We start from the raw sequence: 21,179 nt of genomic DNA, 5'->3' as shown, positions 1-21,179 counted from the left end.
GGCCAGTGTGCTTCTGTGATATGGGCCTAGCCACAGTCTGCTGTGCCCGTGTGGCAGGACCTTCCCCTCTCTGAGCTACTTTCCTCATCTGGAGAATGAAAGCATGGGACCTGATGATCTCCTGGGGCTCATCCAAGCCTAACAATCTTTGGAAAGAGATTGACACATATAGCCAGCCAGAGGGGGAGACTTGCGGTGTGAGAGAGAGGCTGAGTGAAGGGACAGGAGAACCAGGAGGCTCCTTGTGGGTCGGGCAGCTGGGGACCCTATCCTCGGGCCAAGACAGGAGGTGGTGGACAATGGACACTTGGGGATAGCGGGGAGCCACTGTCATCACCTTACTTGCCTTCTGGCCTGTAGGAGGAGAAAGATGGAGGAGTGACAGATAAGGGCTCTGCCCCCTAACAGGTGTCCTGCCTCAGCTCCTGTTCCCGAGATGTTCCAGGGGAAAGGTGGAAGCTGCAGACAAGGGGGAGCACCCAGCATGGGGAGTCCGGAAGCTGGGTTTCAGACCCTGCTGTGCTGTGTGAGCTGGGCAAGCTCCTGACCTCCCTCACCTGATCTGATCACCAGGCTGAGACTCAGGCAGCTGGTCCCAGGCTTCTGAGGAACCCAGCTGGAATGAGCTCTCCCAAGGCCAAAGATCCTTCTCTCCTGACTCCAGGGCTCCCCACCCTCACCAACCCTGGTGTAAGTGCCGAGGCACGTGCGTAACCCAAGCAAGCCGGTGGGCAAATGGCCTGGCTTCCTGCCAGGGTGGGCCCTGGGCCTGGGTCCCAGGGGAGCACCCACTGGTCATCCATTCTCCAGGCCCCCTGGCTTGGGACCTCCCTTCCTCAAGCCCTTCCCACAGCCACCTCCAGGGCAGAAGAAGGGTCCTCCCTCCAGAGTTGCCAGTGGGTCACTGGCCAGCACCCACCCGCCTCCTCTGGCTGCCCTGGCCTCTGCCCTAGTCGGAGGCCCTTTGTGCTCGGGGCCCTCACAAACAGGGGTTCGTGCATTTCCACGTCCGTGTCCAGGAAGTGTTCATGTCCTGTTTTCCCCCTCAGGCCGGGGCTGGCCAGGCAGGGGGGGTAGGCGGTGAGCAGGCCTCTTTCCTCTGCCGTCTGTGGACACTTCTGCCCAGAGACTTTAGGGGCTGGGAGGAAAGGGCACTCCTCTCCCTGCCATGGTCTGAAATAGCTGAAGAACGGAGGCAGGGGGATAAAGGAAATCACTCCTTCTCTTGCAAGCCTAGGGAGCTGCGGCTCTCACACGTGCACAGATGTGGCTTCTGTTGTGGTGGGAGAATCCCCCTGGTCCTGTCACCCGTCACCCATGCCCCAGGCGGGAGAAGGTCTCCTTCCCCCAACACCGGGCTGGGCCACTCCTCCCCTCCCCCACTCCCCAGGGGCGGGGCCACCATCATCCCGAGCTCTCTCCATTGCTTCTCGTTATGTTTTTAATAACCTAACATCAACATTAACGAGGCAGGTGGCTGCAGCTCTTCCCAGCAGCCCCATTTAGAATCATTGAATCATCAAATCATCAAATCCTAGAATCCTGGATTCACAGAATGCCCGCCTATCCGGCTCCTGGAGTCTCAGCAACTTCAGTCCCAGAATGTCGGAATCACACAACCACGCTTCCACACAGCTCCGGCTGGGAGCTAAGCGTCGGGGAAGGCTAGAAACCCATAAAGTGCCAACGCCGGGTTCTTAGAGTCATGCACACCCAGAGCCAGAGCTCATGCACGCCGTGGTGGAAAAGGCCCCTACTTCCTCCTTTCCCAGGTGAGAAAATGCAGCCCAGAAAATGGTGCAAGACGAGCAGAGAGTGTGAGTCAAGCAATGCCCACCCCAAGACTGCAAATTGGAACCATAACATCCGGGGGTTCCCGAAACGGCGTCACATTTACAATAGGACCCCGTGTTCACGCTGGAGTGGTGCTGCTCTTTCATTTTTATTCCCTTCCCCTCATGCCCCCTCCCAGCTCTCCCCAAGTCTCCCTGTGCCCCCACCCCACCCCACTGGGCACTGTAGCCGATACCCCATCTCCTGGCACCCTTCCCTCTTCCAGGGCCCCTCAATAAACACAACCACAGATGGGAGATTTCGAGGGCTAACTTCCTGGTGGGGGTGCGGACAGGAAAAGCAAAATGCCTGTCACCTGAAGCCACCAGAAAGAGGGCGGGCTCCCTGCAGGCGGGACCCTGAACTCAAGTCTGGAAGGTCCTGGAGCCGCTGTGGGGGTCACTCACACCTGAGGCAGCGGCTTCCGGGGAGTTGTGTCCAAAGTGGAGGGAAGCGACTGAGGCTTACAATTGATACTAGAATCATCATTTAGGTTTAGCATTTTCATAAATTTACATTTTAACTCGTTTTGGAATGTACTCACACATTTTGGATTTGAATTTTATTAAATATTACGTCTCACAGATTGTTTTAATTTTTGAATTCCGAACACTCTGTGCTCAGGGCAGTTCCTGAGTCTCCACGCTGCAGGAGAGGGCACAGGAGCCCGGAGCAGGGTCCAGTTCTCCTCGTCTCTTCTTAGCCTCAAAGCTCCGGACCTGGGACACCCTTCCTGAGACCTTTCAGACCTTCGAGGGCCCTGACACAGGCCCAAGCATCTGCCCTCATGCCCTGTCTTCTCTCGAGATCTGTCCTAGACACCCAGGGCAGCGTTTCCTCTCTTTCTCTCTGTACCTCCACAGCCGAGTGGCTCCCTCTTCCGCCCTTGAGGGTCTGTCTCCTCCCCTCGATCCTCTGCCTCTTCCTGCCCTGGCCTCATTGCTCTTCTCTGGACCATACTGTGCCAGCCTCACCACTTCAGTGTGCTCTCCACCCTGTGACCCAGAGGCTTTCCTAACAAGCAGATCTGAGCAGTCCCTGCCCTGCTTTCAACTCTCCCCACTAGTGCCCAGTTTCTTCTGGAAAAAAAGTCCAAATCTCTTTACTTATAAGTCCTGTACAATTTGTCCCTGCTGACCTCACCAGTCTTGTCCCCAGCTACACACACACACACACACACACACACACACACACACCCCACCCTGGGACTCAGAGCCCGGGCAGTCCAGGATCCACAGAACTGTAGAACCATACTTCTCTCCCTCTGTCACCAGCAAGTTGTTACATTTGCCATTCACTCTTTCTCTCTGTCCAGAACTTTCTCCTAGCTCATCCCTTAGCTCTCAGATTAGATGTGTTTCCTCCTGGAAGCTCCCCAGCTTGCCCTCCCTCCCACTCTGGGCTGAATCAGGGGTCACTGCTCTGTCCCATCATGGCCCCCCAGTCTCTCCAGCATTGCCGTCCCCACACTGCCTACCACATCAGTCTTTGGGCCCCCGCCTCCACCCCATTATCTTCCCACTGTCAGCCCTGGTACCTAGGTCCACCGAGGGGCCATAGGACAGATGCACTGTGGCTCAGACGTGGGCCTGTGTGTGACAGAGCCTTAAAGCCCATCTTGTGCTCATCTTTACCTCCTGCCTCTGTGGGGCATGTAGTAGGTACTCATTGAATGTCCACCTATGAAAGCCTGGCAGTACACAGTGTGTGGCCTGGATAGGCAGGCTGGGATGCTCAGAGTAAGTCAGTGTCCCCAGGTTGGGCTGGGGACTTCCTGGAGGAGGCATCTGGGAGAATCCTCCAAGTGTCAGTCTTAAGATAACAATTGAGGACAGGTCACAGGAAGTCCCCAGCCCAGACACAGGACCAGCAGAGTGGGAATAAAGTCTGCAGGAGGGAGAATTGATGGTCATTGCCCAGGACAGGGTCACTGGCAGGCCTAGCAGTGCATTCAGAAAAGCCCTCCAGGAGAAGGACTGCTTCTGGCTGGTCTGGGGCAGGGAAAAAGGTAGAGCTGAATCAAGTTGGAGAAAGTGGTAAACCAGAGACATGGAATAGAAAGCTCTGTCTCTTCTTGTCCATGGACCCAGAAAAGAAAAAGCTGCCCGGGGGCTGGTCAGGAGGAGCAGGTAAAGCTGGGGCAGCGTGGAGATAACATGCGTGTTGACCCCAGGGGCAGGGTGGGTGTGGAGGGCGGAGGCTGGCCGGGAGCATGTCCCCAGCTGTGGCTGGGAAACGTTTCCTGTCTCCTGGCCAGGGGGGTCATTAATAATCGTTTACACGCCACAGGCAGCACGGAGGCCAGCCAGGGAGCAGCATGGTGCGGGGCTGGAGCCCAGCCCAGTGACCAGTAGAGCTGTGTTCTGGGAAATACAGAATTGCTGTGTCCTGTCACCTTACCGTGAAACCTGGGCACGTCCCCCAACCCCTCTGGTCTCTGGTAACACTGGTGAAAGGAGGGTCTAAAGAAGAGACCTGTCTGGAGTCCCCTCCCTGCTCTGGGCCTCGGTTTCTCTAGATGGCAGATGGGCTGCCAGCCCGACAGGGGGTGATGACCATCTGATGATCGATGTGGCCATCTGGACTCTGTCGAGCCCAGCTCAGGACGTGCGGGATGGGCAGACCCGGCCCAGTCTCCGAAGAGCTTGTGTTCTGATTGGGAGCCAGAGCCTAATACCATGGGGTGCATACCTGGAGCCTCCCAGAACCACGTGCTAACGTCAGGCTGGGGAAACGGACTGGAGGGTTGTGTGCCCAGGGCCTAGGGGGCTGACAGTGTGGCTGGGCTGGCAAGATGGGCTTTCTCCAGCACGGGAGGTGGGAGCCCCAGGAAACCTATTTGGGCCCTGCTGTGTCAAACTGGGCCTGCCTGGTGCGTAGCAGGTGCACAGTAAACGCTGTAGCCAAGCGAACGAGTTCATTTGTTAAATGAGACCCCTGTGAAAGGAGCCTGAGATCTGGAAAGAGCCACCTAACAGATGATGGTGACAATGACAGTCATTTTGGCTGAACACAAGGTGGGTGGGAAGAGGTGATGTGAAAGCCTAAGAAGGCTGGAGGCCCAGGGATGGCCCTCCAAAGCCAGACAGGACTGCTTGGGGAGGATCAACTGCCGTCAAGATCCTTTTTTCCGGTTGACTCAGAATCTTCCTCAGCCCCAGGCCACACTTCTCTGCTTACTCAACACCCCCTTCCAGGCCCAGCTTAAGCCCACTCACAGCAGGAAACCTTTTGGAAGGTGATACTGAGGTGGTGGCCCAATCCCCTCCGCTGATGACTCTGGTAGTCTGGGCCTTCCAGCTGTCTTCTTCCCAAATACCTGTCAGCAGGCCGCTTGCTAAGTCTTCTCCATCGCTTTCTCTGGAGGATTTGACCTAGGTCCTCCTACTGACTGGCATCTCCCCTATCAAACTAGAGAGTCCCCAAAGTGTAACCAGACTTCCTTTTTCAGATAAGGGTCTCTGTGAGGACAGATGTGAGGTCAACAAAAGGAGATAGATTAAGGCCTTCCTGGTTGACTCCCAGCCCAGGGACACTCCCTGAGGGCCACACAGAGAAGAGAAAAGGACAGGTTGGCATGCAGAAGGGGGCTCCCGGAGGCTTGGCACCCCAGAGATGATGTGAGCCAGAAAGGGTCCTGGGCCACCCATCGGACGAAGACCTCACAGTTGGCTAATTCACCCAGTGCCATGCTCAGTCCAAGCTGCTTTTGAGCCAAGGAGGCACCCCTCGGGATACAAGCCAGGCCCCACGGCTTGGGCCTGAACCCCTCCCCACTGTGGCACATTGTAAGGGGGTAGTAAACACAGTGAGCCTACAACACGTGCATCCTTTCTCCGCCCTCCTCCAAAAGCCCAGCCCAAAACACAACACAGACCCAAACGAAAAGAACAAAGCTTCCCAGACCACGACATCACCCGCCGCCTGCCTGTCCAGCGCCTGCTCCACCGGAAACCCAAGACAAAGGCCTTGGTCAACGTGAAGAGGATGAAGGGCAAAGGGTAGAGGCTTGGGGTGGGCCATGACAGAACGTCACTGGGGATCTCTGGGGAGCTCATTGGGAGGGAAGCAAGGACAGGATGGCAGCCAAGTCCTCCCTGTACACACACACATCATTCCACAAACATTTATGGGACACCTGCTGGATTCCACACAGCCCAAACATTACATACCTCATTCCTCACCTCCACACACCTTGAGCACACACTTGCCCCCTGACGCATACTCCACAGTTCTCAACACTGCCTACCCCTCCACGCATACACCACTAGCTCACCGACACCCTTCACACACCCCTCACCACACACCACACATAAACAACTCACAGAGAGAAAAGATCACATAATCCACATGTCACACTGAAAAGTCACACAGCTCACACACCCACACTTCACACCACACACTAAAGCTCCCACCACACGCCTCACACACCCCACACTCACCTCCCCAACCACAGACACACACACACATCCAATTAAATTCAACACACACACTATCTAGACATGGAGACACACCCTGCATAGATGACGTGCACACCTAGTGTCACACATTTGTGGACACACGCGGACCTGTGGCAGAGACAAGCCTGCCGGCACATCGCCTCCTGCTGCCCACGTGCACATGGACACACAGACACACACACACACACACACTTAGCTGACCAGTCCCTGGCCTTAGGCCCCTCAGTCCTAGCTGCTGCACCCTTCCCTATCCAGAGGGGGCACAGACGGCCATCACACAGACACATGACACTCAAACACCAGCCCCTGGGTCCAAATACATTTCCCAAGCAAGCCCAGGGTGTACCACAGTGACTCTGAGCCGCCTAGGCTGCGAACACACTCAAGCCCACACACAGCTCCCCCACCCCCACTCCCCTCCACCAAGATGCCCAACGAATCCCTCCATCAGGCCCCCACAGTGGCTTTTCCTGGCTACACACAACAGCCGAGAATATACGCAACCACCCACAAAACCCCCCCATGCAGGCTGACCCTACAACTCCACCCCATGGAGACAGACACACCGCATACACACAAGTTCCCTGGACACACAACACTCGTGCATACAGCGTCCACTCCACACTCACAACACAGCCCTCCTAGCAGCACATGACAGGCAATGCCATACACACCATCTTCACACACACCGGAAACCCCCATGAGTCCCCCCCAAATTATCGCATTGGTGATGCCACACACAATACTTCATGACACATCACATATGATCACACACAAGGCACACCCAACACATGAAACGTGGCCCATCCTACACAAACACACATACACCCCAGACTCACCCAGTCCCGGAAACCTCCCACCACAGGTCACTGGCTCCAGATTGCAGTCTACTCCCCCATCGTTCCTCCACCCCAAGCCCCTAGCTGTCCCCAATCAAGACCAGGACGGTGGGGATGGGGGCTGTAAGTTATGACCCCAGGACTCCACACATAGTCCCCACCTACCTTAGATCCATGGGCACCGCCCAAGGGCTGTACTCTCCATGTTTAGTCCCTTCCACCAGCGCCCACACCATGCCATGCCTGACAACATGGGGCAAGCAGAGGTCCTGGGGACACTGGCCCCATACTCTGAGTCTACCCATTCCCCACCCCAAAGCAGAGGCAGATATAAGGGGAAGGGATGATCACAGGGTGAGACCCTAGAACAAAGATAGAGACCTAGAGAAATGAAGGGGATGGACAGACTGAGAGAGATGAATATGGGCAAAAGGGACCAAAAGAGAGAAATGGAGGGGTAGAGAGAGAGGATGCCCAGAAAGACTCAGAGAAGGCAGAGGAGAAACCAGAGAGTAAAGTGGGACCACCACACAGGAGAGAAACAAGAGGAGAGGGTGAGACCCCTAGAAGACGAGAGGACCTCTTACAAAGGAGAGAGGAAGGGTAGGAAAGCAGGAACCAGGTGGAAGGGGGTCCTGCAGAGAAAGACAAGCAGTGATAGAAAGAGGTGTTTGGACCCTGGGGTAGAGTCCCAGGTGAGGACTGAAGACCAGATGTTTGAGTGGGAATCTGGGTGGAGGCACAGATGAGGCTGTGGAGTAGAGGTGCAGGGGCTTGGGGTGAGACTCCAGCTCTGACAGAGATCTTGCTTGAGAGCTGGGTGTTCAGGTGTTCTGGGTGTACCTGGAGTCCGATATATATATCGGACTTCAGGCATGCATATATATATATATATATATATATATATATATATATACACATATATATGTATATATATAAAGTGGGTGTTCAGGGGTTTGGGCAGGGTCATACATTCATCTGGAAGGGGGGGGTTCCAGGTTTGAACAGAGCTCTCCGTGGGGACTGGGGTCCTACTCTGGACTGGGAGTTCAGCGCTTGAAGTGGAGTCCCAGATCTAAAAGGGGTTCAGAGTCTGGGGTGAGGTCTGGACTGTGAGCTGGAGATTCAAGGGCTCCGGGTATGGGCTGCAGTGCCGGCACAGGCGTGGAATTCAGAGCTAGGGGAGGGGGCCCCACTTTGAGGAGGGCTCTGGGGCAGAGTGGACTACGGAGCTGGTGCCCGCACGCCCCTTGGAAGACCCGGCCGAGCGCTCGCCCGACACCCCGTCCTCCTCGTGCCCAGCGCTGGGGGCCCCCCCTACCTGCAGGCTGTCGGCGCATGGCTGCGGCGGCGGCGGCGGCGGCGGCTGCTCGTCCGGCTTGAGGAAGACCTGCTGGCCCCGCCTGAGGAATTGGACAACAGCGATGAGGATGTGGTGCAGCACCAGGACCATGCTCGCAGCCGCCCGCCCGCCCGCCCGCCGGCCCGGCCGCTGCGCTCGGTCAGCGCGTCCGCGACAGCTCCGCCGGGTCCGCGGGAGGGTCCGCCCAGGCCCCGCCCAGGCCCGCCCACTCCCCGCCCCCCGACCGCGCGGCCCCGCCTACCCTCCCGCCGCCGCGCGCTGCACCTCTCGGTTGGTCCAACCTGCGGACCCCCCCAGGGCCCCCCTCACCGCCTGGCTCTCACCTCCCTTTTCTCTCCGCTCTCAAGACTCTTCCAGCTTGTCCGCTATTAGGATCCCCTACCAGGTAGCCAGCTCTCAGCTTCCGCTCGCTCCTCAGGCCTCTCGCCCCTCCTATCGCTACCTCGCCTCTCGGAGCCCCTCTCTAGTCCGATCACGTCCTCTCCCCCCACTTAGAAAGTCCTGGGGCCCGGCCAGAGCCCCAAGTCAGAGACCAGCGCAATGACAGGAGGGACGGAAGGCGGAGGGTAGAGAGGGAAGGGGCCGCTGACCCGATGCAGGGAGCCCCGGGCCGGCTCCTCTTCAAGTCGGGGAGAATTATAGAGGTCGCCCGGCGACGGACAGGCCTGGGGCAGTAGCCAACCTGTGAGGGGGGACACGTGCGCACAGACACACGAGCGCACACACGGACAGGCGCACCGTCTCGAGAGCGGGGTAGCGGCCCCGGACCCCCTGCACTGGGCAGGCAGGTCTGCGTAGGCGTCCCCGGAAGCCAGAGAGGGTGCGGGCCCCTGGGCCACACAGTACACAGTTCGCCGGTGGGACCCGCGCGTCCGGAGCGCAGTTCTCCGCAGAGCGGCCTCTGTGCTCTGGCGCCTGCTGTAGCCGCGACGCTTCTGCGCCCTCTGCTGTCCTACCGCGGCAGCGCGGCCGGGCCCTGTTTGCCGTCTGCTCTGACGAGGAAGGTGGGGGGGCATGCGGAGGGAGGAGGGGTCACCTGGGCCAGCTCCCTCTGGACCCACCCAATTCCTAGCCTCCACTTGCTGTGAAATCCGCTGGGGTGGTAGAACGTGTCTGGACTGGAGGGTGTGCTTTGGATCACACCTGGCCTTTGTCAGCGACTTGCAGCATGACCTTGGTCAGATTCCCTCCCCTTTCTGGGCCTCAGTTTTCCCATCTCTTTCACAAGACTGCCAGGATAATCAACCCCGATAAAGGTGGGAAGGCAGCCAGAGTCCCCTGACAGCCCTCGCTGTGGTCTGACCTGAATCCTTCCCACTGCACTGCAGGCCCCTTCTCGGCAACACTCCCCCTTCCCCACTTGGAAGGTGACTCAGTGAGCCCCCAGCCTCCCCACCTTGTGGGGCTGATTCATCTGGGGCCTTTCTCCCTGAGGAGTGATTTCCTCCACGTTGAGTCACTGAGCCCGGTCCTGGACACAGTCCAGGCCCCTGACACAGGCTGGTCCGAGCCCTTTCCTTCCCATCAGCCCAAGGGGAACCCCTCCAAGCTGGGATTTCTCCCACCTCTGAACATGCTTCTTCCTCTGCTCAGACACCTTTAAAGATTCCCTACCACAAACACCAGAAAGCCCAAATCTTCAGTCTGACATAGCAGACCCTCTGTAATGTAGCCCTGACTTATCTTCTCAGCTTTGAACCTCTTGCCGCCATTCCTTAAACTTATACTTCCTCCTGTACTTAATGGGTAACTGACTCATCCTCTAGACCCTTGCCCATGCCACCCTACCCCTGATGCCCTCCAGATCTTGTCAGCCTGCTTACCATTCAGGGGCCAGAGGCCCACATCCTCCAGGAGGCCTTCCCTTGATGCTACCTTAGTCCTCTGGGTCCCCCTTCTTGTGTCGTTCCTGGGAGCCATGTCTGGGAACGTGGGGAGGAGTACAAAGCTTTTCTGTCACTAAGTGATCCAGGCAAGTCAATGTATTTTACTTTATCTTCAGATTGGGGCAATGTGGCCTACTTTTTAATACCCTAGAAATCGGCATGGGCTAAGGTGATGTAAAGGTTCTGGCCCAGATAAGGGCCTCCTTTCCTTTCTTGGCCTCAGTTTCCTGCTCTGGAAAGGGGGTGAGTGACCAATGTAAAGACTATGCAGAAGGACTGAGTCTGAGCCCAGTGTATGAAATGCTTGGCAAACCCTGAGCACCTGTTAGTCCTGGGCTTTAACAGCCTGGCTGGAACACAGGCGCCAAGAGGCTATCTGTTACAGCCACAGGACAGAGCTATTCGTCAGGGGAAGCCATGTCAGACCCCGCAGTCAAGTGCCGACCCTGGCCCAGCACAGCCACTATCCCTTGGGCTCTCAGCTCTAGGCTGGACCTCCCAGCACTCACCTCCTAATAGGTTGTTTCTTAAATCTTCCTTGGCCATCTTATACTGCAGCTCAGTGGCTGGGGCCCCGGGTACTTGCTCTGTGTCTCCCTCAGTCAGATTCACTCTGCATCAATCCTTCAGACTCAAGCATTCCTCTGAGGGTTTGCATCCTAACTCTGCCACAGACTTGTGGGATTCTGAGCAGGCTACTGAACCTCTCTGGACCTCATTTTACCCATCTGTGAAATGTTAATACACTATATTTAATAAACAAACTTCCTTCTTTTGATGCTTGGCAGGATACAGAGGCTTTTTCGAAAACATCCCGCCATGTAATCCTTGAAAGTCTCCATCCAGCCTGCTCCCAGGAGAGGCAGCCCAGGCTCCTCGAGATGGCAGAGTGACAGGCCATGCCTAAGCCCTCACTGCCAGGAAGTGACTCTCCCTCCAAGGCTAGAACTCCTTCATTCCCCCCATGAATCCCTGTCTGCCAGCTCTTCATTCTGTGATTCTGTGTTGGGTTCTCACCCTGGCTCATGCCTGGGACTCCCCCACCTCAGGTACTTTTAAACGTTCCCAGGTGATTCTAATTTGCCGCCAGGTCTGAGAACAGAACCCCGGATGAGATACATACTGTTCCTGGCTGACCTCAGTCCCATGAAATCGAGGGATGGGCTGACCCCTAAGGCCTGAGTGTTTATATCTGGAGCTGGGGGACTGTGTGTCCAAGGGGCTTTAACATTTATTTCCAATACTTACTATGAGCCTCCCGGTTCAGCGCCTCAGGAACAATATAAGGTCAGATCTGTTATTAGCCACATTTTACAGATAAGGACTCTGAGGCACAGAGAGACCAAGTAACTTGTCCACAGTCACACAGTTAGTAAGTAATGGAGCCAAAATTCAAACCCGGCCCATCTGGCTCCAATCTGTGCCCTAAATTCATGCTCCACATCTTGAAGGAAAGCATGTGAGAAAAACAGATTTTCCCACCTCTCCTTTTGCCCCCAACAATGCAGTGACTGAGGGTTCTATGCTCCCAGGCCCTGAACCCTCTGCCCGTCTCGGTCACAAGGAAGCCCGGCCCCAGGAATGCCTGCCCCAGCCCTTCTAGACCCTTCTTTTCATCGCCCCACCTTATGGGCCACTCTAACTGCCCCATGGCCCAGCTACTGAGTATTTTTAGGAAAAAGTGACTCAGCCCACAGCTTGTCAACCTGGGTACCAGGCCCCCCAGACCTCAGGCCCTGTCCAGAAACCAGGTCTTTGTTGTTCCTGATGATATTGACACCGCTGTGGGCCACCGTGTTCACAAAACACTTTCTCAGCTGGGCCAGGAGAGTGGACTTTCCTGCTGGCCATCCCTCCAGCTGACCCCCAACAGACCCCCATGCTCTCACCCCCCATGCCCACATGTCCTACTTCCACGAGCCTGTCTGGTGTCTGACATGCCTCCCTCCTGTGGCTGCTAACTGTGGTCAGACTCCTGGAAGCCCAGGTTCAAATCTGAAGGAAGCCTGCCCTGACATACTGGGGGACTTCAGGCAAGGTCTGGCTCTCAGATAGCTCAGAAAAGTGAGCCTGGTTCTCATTGAGGGCTCAGGCAGCTTAGGTGGAGGGAGGCAGCATCCAGGTAGGCTTAACTGGGCACAGAACAGCTTTCTTGGGCAGACAGGCCTGCCTGGGCATGCCGGACCCAAGGACCGTGAACAAGGACCAGATCCCCGTGTGGCAGGCTCCTCAGGAGACAGTGTGTATGACTCAGTTTTTCCGTGACTTGGGCGTGGAGCCGAGAGACTCTACCATCCTAGGGGCCCTGCAAAGGGACAATCCAAGAAGTGCCTGGAGGAGGTGACATCCCTGCAGGTTCTGTGTCCATCTATAGCCTGTCCTGCACGCTTCAGCCCTGGCGAGAGCATGGGTATAAGCCACCCTTAGGTACCTGTGTGTGTGTGTGCAGGTGTGTAAGGCCTAACACCTGAGCCTGTGAGCATGGTGTGGGTGAAGGCTGGAGAGAGTATGACTACAGGTTTGTCATTTTATTTTTTTGTAAGGATGTGCGATGCTTCCATGGTATAGCTGAGTGTGTGTGTGTGTGTGTCTATGGAACGTGCGTGTATGTATGTGTGTGCACACAGGTCTATGTGTGCAGGTGCAAGTGTGTACATACACACGTAGGCATATGTGGACAGTTGTAGGTGTGCACGAGTGTCCACATATCAAAAACATACATTTACGTGTGAATATGTGTGCAAGTGTGTGAGTATGCATGTATTCAAATTCATACCTAACAAGAGGCACTGCCAAGGCCACCAGCTCAGGTTAGCTCTCTGTGTCCCTTGGTTATGGCCCCAGATGTAGGGGTAGCCCTCACAGAGAAAGGATCCAGCCACAGGGAGGTGCTGGGAAAATACGGATTTTGGCTCTGGATGAAAAGGTCCTGCTCCCAGAGCCCTGGGAGCAGCTGAGTGGGGAAGAGCACAGGCTGAGCAAACTCAAGCCCAGGGGAATCTGGAGATGGGGAGGAGTCAGCCGAAGTCTCATCCATTTCCATGTTATTTGTATACACATTTGTCTGCAGCAGATGGCCAGGTCCATGACCCTAGAGAGTTAAGGGAACCCACAGGATTCTGGCCCAGACTAGCCCAGGGCCTATAGTCTCACATCTGGGCTGAGGTTCACGGGACTCAGGCCTTTGCACATGTTAGGACTTAGTATCTTCTCCTTATCATCTACAAACCCCAAGATCCTTCTACCACCACGCAAGGCCTCCCTGGGACACCATAATCACACACACACTCACCATCTTCCCACAGATACACACACACTCCTACCGCTCACACACACACATGCACACGCACACACACACACATGCACTCTCCTATACCTACACACATGCTCACATGAGTCCTACACACAGAGGCATAGGTGGGCATGTCTGCCTCAGGGCTTCCTTCAGGGACCACTATGCCTCGTTCCCAAGGCCCATACCCACTGGAGTCGTCTTTTCTGCAACCTCACCCACACTCAATGGCTCCCATTTGCCTACTGGACAAAGCTGGAGCCCTTCAAGGTCCTGAACCCCCACAATTGAACAGACTTTCTTGCAGGCCACACCCATGTTGCCCTCCGGCTACACTCCTCATGGCTTCCAGATCCACCAACCAGCACTCGCCATCTCCCTGTGCTTTGCCAGGTGTTCAGCCTTCCCACTGTGCTGTCCCTTCCAGGGAATGGGACTCTTTCTTTTTCATTCATCGCTGTGACCCCAGCACCTAGAACAAGGCTCAACCCAGAGGAACTGCTCAAAAAGAAATCTGTGACTTCGTAAATCAGTAGTAGAATCCTCCTTCCGGCCTGGTCTGCTCCCTTACATAGGATTTGCCCAACCGTATCTGTTTCCCTGTGTGCCTCCCCAGTCAGACCTGTTGCCCCTCCATGAAGAGATGGGTCTGATTCAGTTCCACGTGTACATATCCAGCTCAGGGCCGAGCACAGAGTAAGAATGCAGGGTGGATGTGGGGGCAGAGTCCAAGGTGTCGTGGCCGCCTCAACGGGCACAAGGATGTCTGGAAGATTGGGCCATCTGGGCCAATCACACAAAGCCTACACATCCCAGGGAAGAGGTCTCCCCACAGTCCACCTTCATCTGAGCCCCTTTCTAAAGTCACCCTGACTGGTGATCTAGGCTTTGCTCGCACACTCCCAGGGACAGGGAGCTCACTTTCTTAGCAGCCAACTCCTTCCTCTGTGCGGTGGCTCTGCCTGGTGCTGACTCCTCCCACAGCACCATCCTGTTAAACCCTGATCATCCTGAGCCACGATTCCCATGGAAACCAGGAAGGAAGACGAGCGAAAGGAGAGGCAGATCCCAGCTTTCCCAGCAGCTCTCCCAATCTTTCCAGCTTTGGGAAGAGATGGGAAAAGGAGCTCTTGGTTCTCAGCCTACACCAGGGAAAGACAAATGGGTTTAAGGTGCTCAGATTCCCCTAACCTCAACTACCATCCTCCAGAGCCTGGGGTGGTGCGGAGACAGCTCAGTGCTAAGAAACTTCTCAGCAACCTCCACTGAGCCCCACCCCCTCACTGAGCTCCAACCCTGAGTCCCGCCCCTCACCTTCACTGAACCCGGCCCCCTCACCAGGTCCCATCCCCTCACTGAACTCCCATCCTCCTCACTGAACCTGCACCCCTTTATTAAGCTCCACCCCCCTCACTGAGCCCCCTCCACTCATCCCCCACACCCCTACTCACACCCGTCTCCCTCACTGGAGCCTCCTTCCTTCCAGTCTTGGGGACCATGAAGAATGTTCTGACTCTAGCCCTAGGAGTGCCATGTGGAAACGTTTCCTCCTGAGCCCTGACTCAAAGGCTGGGTAGATAGAGGAGGGCAGGCTGGTCCCCGGCCAAGGGTGTCTGCCCAGACTCCCATCCAGCCCCGCCTGGACAGCTGCAGCCCACCAGCTTCCTCTGCCGGCTCTTCCTGGGCTGGCCCTGCTCCAAGGGGATCTCAGGCTGCCGTCGGTCACTGACCCCAGCAACGGCCCCAACACACGCCAGGGTTGCTCAAAGCTAAGCCCATGAGAGATACCAAGGCACAAGAAAGTCTAAGCAACAGGGACTCAAGGCCCCGTGCTCTGAAAACTCCCTGCTGGTGGAGAAACAATCATAGAGGGAGGCCCCTGTCTGTGGCTTTGAGGTTCCAAGAATACCCAGAGCTTTGTGTTCTAAGAAAATCAAGCCTCTATTATAAGTCCCTTTATTTCAAGAGTCTATGCTTCTTAGATTCTATGCATGCAAGAACCTGGAGTCCTGAGAGTACAGGAGTCCAGCACCCCGTTATTCTAACTGCCTGACAAGCCAGAACTCCGCTAGGGTCTCCACAACCCTCAGAGCCTGCTGGTCTGGAAGCTTTAGTCTCTGTGAATACCAGGTAAGAGAGAGGGGCCCCAACGAACCCCAGCACACTCGAGGTGCATTCCTCTGCCCTCTTGCTAATATGGCTGTCCATCGCCCTCCTCTCTGCTAATTAAATCTCAGGCAACTTTAAAGGAAAAGGGAAGAACTGCCATCAGGGACTACCTTCTAAGTGCCAGGCACACCTGGTTGGTTCTCTCATTTAATCCTTATGATATTATTAGCCTGACTTGACAGTTGATAAAACTGAGGTCCTGGGGCATGAGGTCATTTGTGTAAAGTCACAGAGCTAGAAATAGTAGAACAGTAATCCAAACTGGGCCCCGTGGCAGACCATGCCTCCTGGTAGCAGGCTGATTCGGCAGAAGAGCCCAGGGGGCCTCCTTCTGTGCTCCCTCCTTGGCCCAGGGTCCTGCTGGGGCAGCTTCTCTTGCCCCAGCCACCCCAAGCACCAGTGGCAGAGACTGTGGCTCCCTTTTCTCTCTCCTCCCAGAGCTGGAGGCAGCCTAGAGCCGGCCACATTTCCCGTCCTGATTGATCGCAAGGCGCTCGATCCCGCAAAGACTCGAAAAGACTCTGTGCTGGGACCAGGAGATGTGGCGTTTTGTTTCTAAGCAGCCGTCGCTATGGAAGCCAGGTGCTGCCAGCCCAAGGCCTAGCAACAAGGCCCTGGCGCAGGGCGGGGCGGGAGGGCATTGTCGGGGGCTTCCAAGGCAGCCAGTGAGCAAGGGTGTGTGGGCTACTCCGTGCTCCAGGCTGGAGGGCTGGACCTGCTGCCCTCACTGGGCACGCGATGTGGGGACAGAGGCAAAGGGGCAGGACCTGGCAGGCTTTAAAGGACAGAAACCCAGAGATAAGAGCAGAGGGAGACTTGGGAGACAAAGGGAGTCCAGAGACAGCAAAAGGCAGAGACATCATCAGAAAGAGGAAGACAGGGGAAGGTGGTAGAAGACAAGAGCTGGTCAGAGTCGCGGAGACCACTTACTTAGACAATTGGCAAGGAAGGACTGACTCCCAGAAGGGCCCGCCTCCAGAGAGGGTGTGTCAGAGAGCAGGAGGAAGCCGCAGGGGATGACAGAGATGGATGGACGAGTGACAGGAGGAGATAAGCCTGAGGCAGGAGGCAATAGAGTTAAATAATAAAGGAAAGAGGATTCAGAATGGAGGGGCAGGCGGGGCCCGCAGAGACTCAGGAGGCACAGCAGAGGACTGCAGCGGCAGGCCTATGGCAGTAGGATGACAAGGGCACCAAAGTCACAGGTGTCCTGAGCCGGCCCCGCCTCCTGGGTCTGCCTGGAGGAGGTCACCAGCCTTGTACGACCAGCCCCTCACCCAACCTCTCCCCCAGAACACAGAATCATCTAGGCCCTCACAAAGAGGCTGGTCAGAGGTCGCTTGTCTCTCTGACCCCCCCAGGGACAGGTCTTTCCCAAGGTCAGACAGTGAGGCACTCTCTGAAAGGGCAGGAAGGCAGGCGTCGGGAATCCCAGTCCAGGGCTCCTCCCACCCTCACCCGAGTCAGACCGCTCCCTGTGGTTTCCCATGAACATGCGGCCAGCATAGAGAGGCACGTGTGTCCCCCTACCGGAGTGAAGAAGATGACAGAAGCTAAGATGGGACCCCCTTTATTTCCCTCTTCCTCAACAACCCTATGTCAGGGCACTGGGGATCCTGTGTCAGGACACAAGAGGACCCAAGGATGGAGCAGACAGCATCTGGTGGAGAGATGGCCTACACCTGTCTCTGTCAGGGGTGTGACTAGGAAAGGCAGACTCTGGGGAACCCCGAGTGGCCCGGCTCCTTGGGAACAGGGAAGTGGCAGGCAACATCTCATCTGATCTTCACCGTAAGCTGTTATAGATGAGAAGACTGAGGACCCCCAAAGGAGAGTGAATCACCCTAACTACCACCAGCCAGCAGGTGCCTGAATCAGAACCTGAACCCAGGTCTCTGGAGGCCAGTGCCAGTTAAAGTGACTGACGGAAGCCTGTCTGCCAGGGGCCTGCTCAGGGGCCCTTCCCAGGAGGAGCAGGGGACGGTCTCCAGCCCTGCTCTGGCCACCATTCCTCCCAGTGCCGGATGCCCTCCCCCCATGTCAGAATGGGGGCTAGGCTAGCCTCCTGTCAGGGGTCAGGTACTAATCCCCCCCTCCACCCCACAAAGCTAATTGTTAACACTGTCAGCTGCACCTGACAGCCACTCTGGGAGCTCATGTGCCTCCAGAGGCCCCCCAACTCCCCATCAGTACCAGCCTTGCTCTCTCCACACTCCTGAGGGAGGATCAAGACACAATCTAATTAAGCACCTACTATGTGCCCCACGGTGGTGTGAAGCACTTTACACTCATTATCTCCTTAAATAGTCTCCTAGGGCTCTGAGGGTTTGCCCCCACCTCCTGCCACTCTCGACCCTGGCCTTTCTGCTCGCCCTCCCCACACCTCCCAGCACCTACCCCAGAAGCAGCTTCTGGAGCAGCAGAGCTCCAGAGCCGTGGGTGCACACAGGTGCCTGAGAACTGGCAGTTTGATCCTCAGCTGCAGGGCTGACTATGGGGGGGTGGGGAGGGGGGAAACAGGGAGGGGTAGGACAACCGCAGGAAGGGGAGGGAAAGGGAGAAGGGAGAGCACATGGAGCTGGGGGCACAGGGGCAGCAGGCCACCGCTCACCAGCCACACTCCGCATACATGGGCCTGCCTGCTGGGCCTGGGCTGCAGCCAGATCATCGCCCCCACGCGCCACGCTCCCTTGAGCCCCAGTTCGTGGAAGGCGGAGCTGCAGGCATTATTGATTGGCTGCCTCCAAGCCTCCTCTTCCGGATGCCTGGAGGCTGCCTCCTCCATGCAGCCCTCCAGCTGATTGGTGTCACTGCCAGGGTGATTCTGGGGGCAGCCTGGGGACGATGAGCAGAGACTCCTCATCTCTTCCTCAGCCCAGTGCTCTCCCTACTCCTCTGGAAGCTGGTCTGGGTAGATGAGTGGCACAAGGGCCAGCACGGAGGCTTGTGTTCGTACATGGATGTGTGTGCGTGCGTGCTTGTGTTTGTGTGCGCATGTGTGCACACATAAGTAAGTCAGTATAGGAAAGGAGTTGCTAATAATACGATGTAAGTCATACAACTTGAGTTCAAATCCCAGCTCCTCCAGTTCCTGGCCATGTGCACCTGTGAAAGTCACTTAACCTCTCTGAACTTCAGTTTCCTTATCTCTATAGTGTGGTTAGCAGTAGTACCCAATTAACAGGATAAATGAGAATACACATGCAGAACTCTGGCACAGTGTTTGGCATACGGTATTTTTTGGTACATGAAAGTTTTTTATTTTATTACTGTCACTGTGAGCATGTGTGCATGTATGCATGTGTAGGTATCCTTGGGAGGAGGGATTTCTGGTACTCCAGCAAAGGGGTGTAGGCTGCTTCCTAACCCTTGACTCGCCTAGAGTAGGGGCTGCAGCGGTACTCCCAGCCCAACCTCAGAGAGGGGGGAATGACTGCACTGCTCCTCTTTCCCTCCCCCCGCCTGCAAAAATACCCTACCTGTGCTGGGTAAAGCTGTAGGGGGGAGATGGATGGCTTGGCGGCCACCAGGCAGAACTGGTGATTAGAAGGCTAACAGCCCAGCTTCCGGAAAGGAATGGGAGGGAGGCTGAGCTGTGGGACCATCCATCAAACCTGGCAGGCCCAGCAGTGCTGCATAGTGGGGTGGAAGAGAGGCAAGGGGACAGCTGCGAGGTGGAGGAGTGTAGACAGGCCAAGGGCCAGGCAGCCAGACCCAGCTCAGCTCTGACCTATTCAGTAACCCTGAGTGAGTCACTGTTGCCCTGAAACTTCAGTGTTTTCATCAGGACAACGGGGCTAAATGTCTCTCTCTGCCCTGATAAGTTCCAGCTACAGCAGACCCAATATCAGACCCCCGGGCCAGGAAGAGCCTAGGGTGAGTGTGAGGGCCTCAGAGACGCCCTTACCTCCTGGGCGTGCCCCATGCAGACAAAGATCCCTGAGAGTGCAAATTAAAGAATGCAGCACAGTGCTTAGGCTGGAAGCCTGACGGCCCAAGTTTCTGACCCTAATCAATTTCTGACCGTGATCTCTTGCTGACCTCAGCCAAGCCTCTGGCTTCCCAGGTCCTTCCTTGGATGCTCTACCCAACTACCACCAACACACAAGAGGCAGGGAGGGCCATAGCACAGCTCTTGCCTATGCAAATTTCATTCAAACTAAGGGTGAAGTCATCCATGGGCCCTCCTCACCTTTTGGAGTTAGTGGTTACCTGGAAAAGTCCTGGCCAGCAAGTCTGAGGCAAGAGGTCCTAGTTGAGTTCTACTGGGATCCTGGCAGAGCCCATAGCCTTGGTTGGCTTTAGTGACCTCAGCAAGCTTGAGCAAGTCACTTTCTCTCTCTGTGCTTCAGGTTTCCCATTTCCAGAATCAAACACTCAACAACAACAATTCTTCAGGGGCTCCTCTTTTCCTATAGGACACACTGCAAATTCCTCATTGTAACCACAGCCCCCGAGTCCTTCCCCAGGCTCTAGTCCTCCTCTGCTCCCTCCTCTCTATACCTCCTACAAGTAGGCTGCTCTGGATTTCTTTTTTTTTTTTTTAAGATTTTATTTATTTATCAGAGAGAGGGAGAGAGAGTGAGTACAGGCGGACAGAATGGCAGGCAGAGGCAGAGGGAAAAGCAGGTTCCCTGCCGAGCAAGGAGCCCGATGCGGGACTCGATCCCAGGATGCTGGGATCATGACCTGAGCCGAAGGCAGCTGCTTAACCAACTGAGCCACCCAGGCGTCCCGATGCTGCTCTGGATTTCTGTCAACTTCCCACCCCTCTTTATGTTTCACTTCTGGACTCATGGTTCACCTCTTCACCCCTGATCCTCTGTCTCTCCATTGGAAAATCTCACTCAACAGGACCAGAAGTATCACTCCCTCTGCAAGGCTGTTTGCATAGCCTCTGGCAGAGCTAAGGCAGCCCTCTTTGCAGAGCCAGCAGTGGCTCCCACACACCTTCTCTGAAGCCCAGGCCAGGATGTGTCAATGTCCCCATCTCACTCTGGGCTTTTAAGGGTGAGGGCTAGGCTGGGTCTGATTCCCAGAATAGGGGGAAGATGTGGGCAGCTCAGGGCCTTGCACAGGGATGAGGCTTAGAGAAAATGGAAGGAAAGAAAGGAGGAGGAAGGGAGGGAGGAATGAAAAGAAAAAGAAAGCAGGGAGGAAGAGAAAAAGCTCTCCCCAAGGTTCCTTTGGATCTAGCAATCTGAAAGAATGCTAGGCTACTCCAGATGGAGCCCCCATGCCCTGGTCCTTGCTCCATCTCCAGCTGCCTCCCCACTGCTTCCCCCTTTGGGCCCCAGTCCCCGTCAAACAAACCACTACAAAAGCCCAGAGCCAAAG

At 56.0% G+C, this 21,179-nt stretch overlaps 1 protein-coding gene across 1 annotated transcript in view; it reads right to left on the bottom strand.

The window, feature by feature from the left end:
• Positions 1–21,179, bottom strand: part of PDE2A (phosphodiesterase 2A) — a 91,503-nt gene that overhangs the window by 55,550 nt on the left and 14,774 nt on the right. Inside the window, exon 2 of the mRNA XM_032357993.1 lies at positions 8,454–8,535. Within this exon, the coding sequence (XP_032213884.1) occupies positions 8,454–8,535 (82 nt within the window). The remainder of the gene's footprint in view (positions 1–8,453; positions 8,536–21,179) is intronic.

Source organism: Mustela erminea, chromosome 9 (genome assembly GCF_009829155.1).
Source record: "Mustela erminea isolate mMusErm1 chromosome 9, mMusErm1.Pri, whole genome shotgun sequence".
In the NCBI taxonomy this organism is placed as follows: domain Eukaryota; kingdom Metazoa; phylum Chordata; class Mammalia; order Carnivora; family Mustelidae; genus Mustela; species Mustela erminea.
This window is presented reverse-complemented; position numbering and strand designations above follow the sequence as displayed.